Below are 11,718 nucleotides of genomic sequence, written 5' to 3' on the forward strand. Positions count from 1 at the left end.
TTTGGTTACACTTTCCTCGGGATTATCTTTTCGCCAGGTCTGATCTGTCGAGTACCATTGAGTCCTATGGAAGGCTTCCAAAGCCAGACATGGAAGGCTTCAAACCCACAAAGGTTTTCGCGGTGCTAACGCATTTTTTAGCACAAAAATTTTGTGACTTTCAGAATGCAATTGTAATATTTTCATACGAACGATAAAAGCATTGTCGAGACATTTTAGAACATCAGAAATTATCATGGTTACTCCGAATTTATACCATATCAGGTTTTAAGCCTAGAAAAAGACGGATTTTAGTAAATGTGCCCCTATGTGTATAACACATGCACAGCAATCACTTCCACTTCTACATTTCCTAGACATCACTGCACTCCTCATATTTACCCACCTGCCAAACAGTCCGTAATTGGGTCAGGACCCTCATTCTGGCACTTAAACAAGATTTCGGGGTAATACAAAACTTGCCTTATAAACAGTGTTCCATACAATGGTGCCTGTCTGCCTGCTTGCTGGGTTTGGGAAGGAAACAGAATTTATATAATTTATACAGTGTAAGTTAAGTTTATTTTGCCTGACTAGCACAATAGAAAAGGGTTTGAAAGTATTTCTTAGGGTGACAGATCCCCTTAAACAAGCCCTGAGTGCCCTGAGCTAGGCCCACATTTACAAGACTTTTTGTGTTTTACCTAAAATATACATATTATTATTACAGATCCCTCAATTTTAATTTGTATTAAAATATTTAAAGGAGATATAAGTCTAATATGAAGTACTCTAACCCCCATATGTAAAAAAAAGCTTTACGTGTGCCCAGTAGCAGTAGCCCATAGCAACCAATAAGATGTTTGCTTTTGAACAGGTGATCAGTAAATTCTACTTACTGATTGGTTGCTACTGGTTACTTCTCCAGGTTTCTTTTATTACATACACCCCAAACACTGTACTGGATTGCTAACATGCCATTTTGTAGTGGGCTGATGGGGGGTTGTTTGGGCCTCTGTGTACTTTAATACCAGGGCCTATTTTGAAGCCTAGGCCAGGCCTGGTGTCAAGGGAACTTACTATCAGTACAGTGCTAATATTCCATGGGACATTGAACTCCAAGTGCATAAGTATTTATAAACAAAATAGTCACCAACCTCAACAATATTTAACGTATAATATAAGAAATGTAATGTATCATTATAAAATGGAGTATAATATATAACTTTGCTCTAATGTAGAGACAGCAGACTGATTCTGTTGGATGAGCAATGGCAGCACACTGATCACAATGAAAGCACTGGAAAACATCCATCTGAGCAGGGAAGCTGCATAAGGAAAATGTAATAACAGGTGAAAAGTCCGATCCACACTTGTCAGGTACCAGCACTTGACCAAACTTGGCACTGCTTACAGTCCTTCATAGTAATTATAGGATGGGTTTAGTATATTATATGCCTGCACCATTCATGCTGGTAAGCAAGATAGGAATAGCTGGTGTTGTTATTCTTCATATTTGACTGTACAACGGTCCATACCCTGCACTCCAGTTAGTTTCTCCCCTATGGGCCTTCAGGTAACAACACAGGAAATGCAGTGCTGTCGAGATGATATCACAAAGTGTCCAGTCTTTGCCGAGTGGCTCTCCTTGCCTTTGACTTACACAAAATGTATGGCAAGATAATTGTATAATGCAGTGTCTATTGTTTTAATCTGTATCAATGTGCATATTATATTTCACTTTCAATTAACAAAATATTTTGTTCTGTGTCCTGGAAATAAAGGTCCTGTGTGATCACTTCAGGTCTTGGCAGCGAAGCACTGGGACGGTTTCCACGTGAAGCCAGGTAATGTTCCAAACCTCAGAATAGCATGAGAAGGTCTAATGGGAAAAAAGAAAGATACAACACTCAACATTTGCTGAAAAAAAACCAAACAAATGCGTTATAGTTATAAATTAAAACACACACATAAACAGGCCAACTTGCCTTAATAGCAAACAATCATTATTTACAACTAGAATATGTATTTATGAAACAAATGTAGGGTTAAAAAAAATTGATTATATATATATATATATATATAACACTTCCTCATCCCCAGAATCTACACTCAAACATCTCCAGCACAGTAGCCAGGAATTCCTTCCTGGCATAAATTCAACCTCACCCCCTAATAAATTTGGACATCACTTCAGACATTGCTGCTTGAGCCAAAGATTTAAAATTTTGGGTAATTCTTTCACTCACATTCCTTTTGTTTCCAATAGGCTTAGTGTGCAAATATTTGTAATTTCTTTTTGATGCACAAAAACATGAGCAAGTGCTGCCTTATGTGTTTCAATACAATATGTTCTGTGTACCATGTGTAACGGTGTCATAAACTGTGTAGGTTTGTATGAGAGCATAGGGTGGAGGTAACATTGTCTGGACTATGTGAAGGTGCAGATATACTGAAATGTTATCTACTATTGCCAGAAAGTGAAATTCATTACTCCACTCCATAAATATATCGACACTACTTGTCTGACTTGCTACTAGGGGTTACTAGGCCTGGTATAAATGATTTCCCCATATGTAATAAAAGGTATTGTGTTTGCCCATATGTAGCAACCTTAGCAATAGTGATTAGCTAATCTGTCTAATCTGTAATGAAACGCACTGAAGTCAAAAGGCAACAAATTTTACATGCAACACATTTTTTTACTCCATTAACGCATTAAAGCCAAGGGGTATTTTTTCTATCAGCGACATTCTTTGTCTTGCTGAATTTTTTGTCTCAGTGACATTTTTGTTCTGACAAATTTTTTCTCAGTTTCACACAAAAAAAGTTGCCAATGGCGAAATGTGGAATTTTGCTGCTAATCTATGCCTGGTGAAAAAAATTGCTCATCACTACTTAGCAACTAATGAGGGGTTTGCATCTAAGCATCTGTAAATGTTAAATGTTACCTGCTGGTTGTTATAGGTGATTGGACCTGTAAAAAACTTTGTACCTTTTATTATATAACCCCCTTTGGGTTTATAAAATAAAAGACCCTAATTTTGGCCTGGTGCAGTAACCCATAGCCACCAATTACCAGGTAGCACTAGTCTTAATGTAAACATTTTACTGGTTGCTATGGATTCCTGCACGTAGGCAAACTTTACTTACATAAGGGGGTTTGTCTTTAATTATACTTTCCGATTAAACAGCCCCCCAGTTATGTAAGCAGTGTGCAACTTTTTCAATAAATGGATTTCCTACAAAATAACCTACAAACCTAGTTATTGTATACATGTTTGGTCTAGGAAAACAGGTTGTATTTAATTGATGACTTTGCCCCCCCTTGGAAAACTGTCTGCAGACACCCATCAAAAATCTGGTGCTCACTGCAGAGAGCAGGAGGAGCTACCAAGCCCTGCCCTTACAAGTGGAAAGCACAGGCCCCCGACACAGGCTGCACCTCCTGCCGTTCCATACCTTGCGCCTCTGAATGACGTGTAAGATAGGGGATAGGAGGGGGGGATCACTAGGTGTAATCTAAACGTTGGAATTTTTTTTATGACTCAATACATTTTTCCTGTAATAGCTGAAATAGGCTATTATTGAGTCATTCTGTATGTGCATTGTGTAAGACAGCATATTTGAAGAAAATTACAAGAATGTCAAATGCTACCTGCTTGAGAGGATTGTCCTCCTGAAAGTCACATTGATCCAAGTTGTAAAATTCCTTCTTTGGGCAGACGGTTCTTCCTATCTTAGTCTGCAGCAAGTATTTCACTCCTTTTACAATCTGTGCAAAAAGGAAATGGTATTTACTCTTGTGCACTGGGATCAGCCAGAAAGCTTTGTACCAGCAAAACTCATAACATAAAGCCTTACCTGAATCATAGCCTTCTGAACCTCCAGCTCCTTAAAGAGAAAGCTATCATTGGACTTGTTGTTATAAGCGTATACGGTTACCCTGGCCGCATTTTTTACTGCAGGATCATTTGTGCTGATATTTCTGGGGAAGCCGGGGTCAACTGTTGTAATCTGGAAGTCCGGAGCTGGAATAAAGCATTTTGTAGGGTAGAAAATGGTTTTTTTTTAGAAGAAAGCTAGGTGGAGCAATTCACAGGTTACAGGACTGACAAGTGGTGGAAATGATAAACACATGACTGTGGGGATGCTTCCCTCTGCTGTAGCTGAGATAATAGAGTCATTAATCCTACACTTGGCCTCTAGATGTTTGTGCCGGTAAAGGTATCATTTAATAATGGCTTCATGAGCTTCAACTGCTTTACAATAAAGAGGCCAGAGAACTCATTTTGCCTGACTTAAAAAAAGAGAAACCAAGCAGGAATTGTATCTTTAAGCAAAAGATAATTCTCCAGCAATAAGATCATACCTCCGGGGTTCACTTTGGAAAATAAAATTATAGAATATTAACAGACTGGGCCACTAAAGGACTGAAAGAAATCAAAGTGATTACTACCCTTGGGCTGAGCTCTGCATTGGTGCTTAAATAGTCCATTCAGATACAACCATGTCTAACGTGGTTCCACTCTAGGCTCTTTGTGACCTTGTCCCAGTCCCCTACTTATTTACAAAAGCAATGTAATAACTAAGGATGTACCAAATCCATCTTTTTTGGATTCAGATAAATACCAAACCAAATCCAAACCCTAATTTGAATATTTAAGATTTAACAAAACTTTATAAGGTTAGTTTACCTTTAAATTATATATATTTTATGGTGAATAAATGTGTTTATTGACAAAAGTATTGTGATATTTCTTCAGTGGGAAGAGCCAGAACATAAGAGACTTTAAGGGAAATGAAATAGTGATGTGCAGGCTGGCCTGGTACCCGTGTGTTGGGTGGGTTTGGACCGACCTCAGCACACCAATTGCGGGTAGCAGGCAGGTTCGGGTTGAGCTCTTTTGCCTGCTCTCCTGCCAGTGACCTTATACTGGCGGCTTTCGGGTTTATAGGTGTGAGCCCTGCCCCCCAGTGGCATTACAAGGGGTGGGGCAGGTTGGATACAGGTCTATAAATAGAGGGGACTAGCTGGGTTGGGTAGGGTTTGGGCTGGGAGCAGGTGGGTTATGGCCAGTTATGGGTTGAGTTGTACTCGACCCGCACATCACTAAATTGAAATACACAGAATAAATACAGACTGGAATTTGGTCGGTTCCCTTGGTGCAGTAGCCACAAATAGCTATGCCCCCACCCTACTTACTGCACAATTATGCACACACGCAAGCCAACTTCTGCTGCAACCACCACTAGTACCCCTTACAGCTTTTACTGCCCCCCCTCTCTGCCCAGTACATAGAAGAGCAAGGCTGTATCAACAAAATATAGGTCCTAAGGTGAAAAAGAAGCCTGGGACCCCCCCAAAAATCCACTGTGCTTTGCCACACCCTTTAGCCATAATTATCCTTGCATGCCAGTAAGATCACTGTCAAAATGCATTAGAAGCACATTCTGGGGTGCAGGCATGTAGCCAATATTGGGCAAAAAACGCAAGACATTGTTTTGGGCTGATATCAGCTACATGTGTGAGCATATTCAATGCTCTCGGGTGCAGGCACTGGTAGGAGAAGTTTTAGGCATATGTAACATATTCTCGCCAAGTGGTTTTTGGCTTGCTGAAAATACGCTACATACACTGCATGTGGCATTAGCCTTAGAAGACAGCAGGGCCCAACAATGTTTTTGCCATATACACTTTGGTTGCTAAATAACACATCCATTTTACAAAACATACCTTAAACATGCCAGTGTAATTACAACAGAAAATGGACAATAAGCCTATTAACCCCAAACGTGCCAGTATAGTTACTACGGAAAATGGATAATCAGAATATTAACCACTGGCTGCGAGTACAATTACTACAGAACAGGGATAATAAGCATATTAACCCCAGACATGACAGTATAACCACTGTAGAAATGGCCAATGAGCACTTCATTAATGCCAGGCAAGTCACTAAGATAACTGAGAAATGGCCAATAAGCACTCCATTAAATCCAGACATGCCATAAAGAAGAATTCAGAAATAAAAGATTAAAATAGATTGAGATAGACTGAAATCATTACCTCGCCTACACTTGCTCAAGCAGAATAATACAATGGAACAATTAGGATGTATGCTGCAAAATTCCAGGGGGGGGGGCCCTTGCAGACACCCATGAGTGCATCAAATTTACACTGTGTATGACCACACAGATTAGGATGTGACTCGAAATTTACAAATATTACAGGAAGCATGCATTTCTCAAAACACTAACCACAACAAAGTCATTGGCAAGAATGGCAGTTCCACGTGTACTGCAGTCATTTAGCTCTTAAATACTCTTGCCTGTCTGTACAGCATGACCTGATATGGCAGAACACCAACATTGGGTACCTAGATTCCATTATTGCTGTGTTCACACTGGTTTAATATTACACAATAATAATATTGATAGACAATATTTAAGGAAACATTTTTTTAAAAAGTGTAAAAATGAAAATTGTCCCATTGGATATACAGTAAATGGATAGATTTAAGAATGTAAGTTCTTCTGGCAAAATATCAAGTACTTATATATGTACTTGATATTTTGCCCGAAGAACTTACAATCTTAAATCTATCCATTTACTGTATATCCCACAACAGTCTAGTCTACAATAGGACTGTCCAACTGGTGGCTCAACAATAGATTATTATGGCTTCCAGCATGCCCAACGGCACACTCAAGATCTCCACAGAGCTCTTTGTATGACATTCTTGCTTTATGCGTATAACTTATATAAAGAGCTGTAAACAAACAGCTCATGTTCACAGCTCTTGTATTTATTTTGTTTCAGGGGCCATGCCAAACCGTTACTGAAAGTTACACAGTTAGGGTTAATAGCACAAGTTAATGTTACAATACCAAAACCAGAGCAATTGTTTTCAACAAAATTTGTGATTAACATATTGCACTAGGGACTCTCCATCTGAGGTTTAGGACTTGTAGTCAGTAGTATGAGCCACCCCAGTTTGTTTCAACTAGGGATGTACCAAATCCAGGATTTTATACTGTGTGTAGTGTTTCCTAATACTAAATTGTTTTTGGCCTTGATGGGCCACTTCCTTTGAAGGAGCCTTGTTCATATAGTGGAGGGATAAGGCAGGATCTTGAGGCTTCAGATGGGCTTGGGCTAGAAAAAAATTCCAGTTCCTACCTTAGACAGCTCTTAGCTAAATGATATTTGCCTGACATAATAAAAAATATGAAGAAAACACCAACTGGGCATGATAAATCTCAGTACCTGCCATAGCAGAATGGCAGCCAGGGCAGTATATATATACATATATATATATATATATATATATATAGGCAAGTGCTCCTGATTCACCAATGCTGATACAAGGAATCACACAATTTGTAAAACAACTATCTCTTGGTGTGCAAATGGAATCTTGGGGGCTGCTGACAGCTATGGTAGAGAAACTGGATGATTTAAGGATTTTACCTTCTCTCACAAACTACTGCTGCCAATAATACAGCATATTATATGGACTTGTGTTCCCTACAGCACACAGAGAAGAAACAGCTCAAATGAACATGAAACTTAATTTCACAACATTAAAGTCGCTGTTGCCTGAAAGGAAACCACAATTAGCAACAAGATAAGATGAGCAATAACACATACAGAAAAGAGCATGGGGCCAAACTGCTTTGCTGCATATATATCTGTATTAAAAAGTTAACAGGAATTTAAGTTTGCCAGCAGAATGGTAAATAGTACAGAGATACACTTGTATTGGCATAAATGTATGGCCTCTCAGATTGCAGATTATGAAAAACCTATTCTACATATTTGGGTTACAGCATAACCTATGGGCGAAAGCAAGCAGATATTCTCGATTTGGCCTGATCAATCGGCATTGAAAGGGTATAAAAGGCAGACGAACAGACTATATTTTACAAACAGAAAGCCTTTTAACCCCTGCACTGTCATAGGAGTACTAGCTGAATGGAGCAAAGGCAGCAACCCACCCTGTTGCTGGGGTATAGGAAATTAATAGAAACTGGGATTATTGAATAGTGGATACTTGGCATAGGAATGTGTTTTCTATTTAAAGAGGAATGAACCTATAGCATGCTATACAGTAAGCCATTCTGAACAACTTGTCAAAAATTATTTTTTTTTTAAATCTGACTTTCTGTGAGGATCCATTTTATTGATATGTTCATTACTTATCCTACTAAAGAGAGTCTGTCCTATTTATCATCCATTCTGACTTCCAAATCAACTGCCTAGTTTCTAGGGCAAGTAGGGAAACTGCTACCTGGTTGCTAGGGTAGGTTGGCTAGCAACTAGATTTGGAATTACAGACTGAAGACTGGGGGCATGCAATTATAGTAACATTATTCAGAAGTCACACAAAAAATAAAGACAAATTATAAACTTTCTTAGAATACCAATGGATGTATCATACTAGTTGTTAATTTATAGGAGAATTTGCATTTCCCTACGTAACACTTGCTGTACCACAGCAATTCTATATATTATATATACATTAAGACACATCAAATTGCTGGCAAAGGCGGCTGTACCTTATCTCTATCTGGTTTCATTTCTGAGTCAACCATCCCAGCAGCATTCACTACAAATGACTTTATTTTTCAGTGTCTACAAAGCAGGCTGACCACAGGTCTTTACACAGGTTTCAGGAGGAAATGAGATTTACTCTGAATTAATGCAGACATGTCAACTGGCCCTATGTCATGAGAATGATAATGATCCAAACCTCATTCCAACTCACTCTAAATGGTAACCTGAAATAAGGTTTCAAAAATGCCCAGAAAAGATTGTTATCACCCGAATGACATGGAGTTATTTGGCATGTCTTTTGTTAGCTAAATTACAGCCAAGAACTTCAATTAACAGGCACAGTAATAGTTCAGAGAGGTTGTGCTGTTGGATATGTACAAGCCAGACAAGTGGACGAGGCTCAGTTGCACTCACTTTCACCTGATTAATGGTAAATGGAGGCAGCTTGCTCCTCTGTGTGAGCTCAGGCTACTGAACTATACTGAAACAATAGAACAGATTTAATAGCACCCAGAATCAAGTCTATTTTGCATACTCACCACAGTAGGTCCCTGTGCAGATGTACATGATGAAAATGAATAGGGGTAGAATAACCCAGACAGAAGACATAGTTGCAAGTGTTCTAAGGACCAAGGGGAAGCAGAGAATGTTCCACTTATCTGAAATGGCAAATCTCACACAGGAAGATGTTTAGTTAGTAGGAAGTGTGTGATTGGTCAGAGATAGAAGAGCTCTCCAATGCTGTTGCAAGCAATGTCACTCATTCGGGTAGTTTGTGTGTTGCTAAAGTGTGAACTGTACAGACCAACTGCTGCTTCTTGTGTCTCACTAATGTTACACATATTTTCACACAGTCTCTTCCTGCCAGTTAGTAAGCAGAAAGCATACTGAAGATGTTCCCTAAAGACCATTTTTCACAAAGTTTCAGTATCTTTGCTCATTTAATATTTTATGCATTGTTTCAATATCCCTTTAATCTGTCCATTTTTGAAAATGATTTGTGCAAATTCAGTTCATCGTGCATGCAGAAACTCTCAATATCCACAAAGCAGGGAATAAAGAGTGCAAAGAATGCCTTAAAGAACATTGCATTTTATAGTTTGAAGCTGCAACATATTGCATATTATGGTGCAAAATGCACTTTCATATTAGAGGTTGCCACCTCACCCCTTTAATACTGACCATATATTGAATTCACATTATGCATGGAAGATACATTCTGCAGACTGAACTGATTTATATACAGCCATGCAGAATGAATCTAAATTCATTAATAATACATTTAATATTCAGAGCACAAACACTTCTTGCAGTCATGGGTAGGGTTGCCGCCATTCCAGTTTTGACCCAAGCAGCCTGATTTTTCTGAAGTGCTGTCCGGGTCAAAACTGCCAGTCCGGTTTTCCAAATTATTACTATTATTACAAACTGGGGGGGATGAGCTAATAATAATAATAATGTTACAAAGGCTAAATGAAACTGCAGTTTGAATAAAAACATAGGCATTAGCAACAAGACAGCAATTGATGGGCAGCAGGGGGGTCAAGATCACCTTATATTAGCTGCCTTACCAGCTCTGGTGAATAAATAGACAGCTGCAGTTGGGCATCTTTGCAGCTCTAGTCCACAGGTACTATTCTTCCTTTTCCATACTCCATCCTGAATGCTTCAATCCATTAAGTGGATTTACCCACTTCTATTCATGTTTTATTTTATTTCTCATACTGCCTCCCATGAGTACACTCCCTGCACACCAGGGCAGCCAATAGGAGAGGACAGGTGGAAAAGCTGTGGGAGGCCCAATCACTACTAGGGTTGTAATAGAAAATATTTAATATTGCACGCCACAGGATCCTAAATGTTACATTTTTATGAAACCATGGTGAAAAAGTGGGTTTCTGATAGTAGACAAGGCACAACCTTTATCACATTACATTCCCTGGCTGCATTGCTCCTTTCATTTCTTCCCCTAGATATATCCACCTAACCATATATCACCCTCCTAAGCCTCTATTACCCCCACCTGAATCCCCCGAGTGTACACCCCTCTAGGTCTCTCTCCCTCGTAGCATGTCCCACTAGCTTCCATTTATCAGTGTTTGTACAAATGTGAGAGCAGTAAACGTAGGTGGCAGAATTCTTGTGGTTTGTTCAACTGAAGGGAATTTCTCATTGCATCACATTCATCTCAAGTAATGTAGAGGAATGCACTTACCAGTTCTTTGGAATGTACCTTGTTTGTAATGTGAGTTGAAGACTCACATTACAAAATGTGTTGGTTTTAATAAATTCATTTTCATGTATTTCCTAAAATTCTATAACCATCCAAAACATATCAATGGGTCTCCTTTTAGAGTTTGTCTTTGGTTTGTAAACTTATAAAGCATCTTTGACCCTATGTGTGCTTGCTCTTTAGATGCATGCCATGCTGCAGCACAGATCAAAAAGAAACCCGGCAACATAGAATCTACAGTGGTGAGGTGTAGTCTCCATGGATTCTACATTTTTCCCATTGTAGTTGAAATGTTCACCGCTATGTACATTACTTGCTTGGGTGTACATTACCAGTAAATTTGTAATACTGTCCCCAGACTTGACTGTTGAATTACCAGCCAGGTGGCAACCCCAGTGTCTGAGCAGGGCCCTGTTCCACTTCTTTGGTCTTCAGCATCATTTCTGCTGTCTTTGGGACATCTAATCACTAGTCAGTGGGTAGTTATGTATGTAAGTATATGTATTAGTGCTGATACTTGAGCCTTGTCATGATATGTGAATTTTTACAACACAGATATTATATTTATTCCCCCATATTTCCTCCCCAGTTTGCATTACAGTACATTATCTCCATTAATAGAGCTTTGACACTCAATAGATTATTACTAAGTCAATAATGTTTTTTTCCACCTAGGTCATTATACACAATATTTAATACTAGAGATAAATAGACAATAACTGCACTTGCAGAGCAACCTTGAACACATTTTCATCCCTCGGCTGAACTTAAGAAGACTACCCATTATTGTTGGAAGTACAAGTAATGTATTTGCAAGTTATAAACTAGTGTTCTTTGTGCAGTGGGGAAATGTTCATTCCTCTCCACATCTACTGCTCAAACACTCAAATCCTCACCGTCATGAGACTGATACTGGCTAGTTTCCTGGCATCTCTATCCACTCCAG

At 39.0% G+C, this 11,718-nt stretch overlaps 1 protein-coding gene across 1 annotated transcript; it reads right to left on the reverse strand.

Moving 5' to 3' along the window:
• Positions 1-1,139: 1,139 nt before the first annotated feature.
• Positions 1,140-9,184, reverse strand: cst7 (cystatin F). The gene is made up of 4 exons (NM_001011317.1): positions 9,079-9,184; positions 3,844-4,010; positions 3,638-3,754; positions 1,140-1,861 (listed from the first exon to the last, which is right to left on the reverse strand). The coding sequence occupies exons 1-4, from the start codon at positions 9,146-9,148 to the stop codon at positions 1,775-1,777; spliced, it is 441 nt and encodes a 146-aa protein (NP_001011317.1). The 5' UTR covers positions 9,149-9,184; the 3' UTR covers positions 1,140-1,774.
• Between the last annotated feature and the right edge of the window lie 2,534 nt (positions 9,185-11,718).

Source organism: Xenopus tropicalis, chromosome 5, assembly GCF_000004195.4.
Source record: "Xenopus tropicalis strain Nigerian chromosome 5, UCB_Xtro_10.0, whole genome shotgun sequence".
NCBI classification, from domain to species: Eukaryota; Metazoa; Chordata; class Amphibia; order Anura; family Pipidae; genus Xenopus; species Xenopus tropicalis.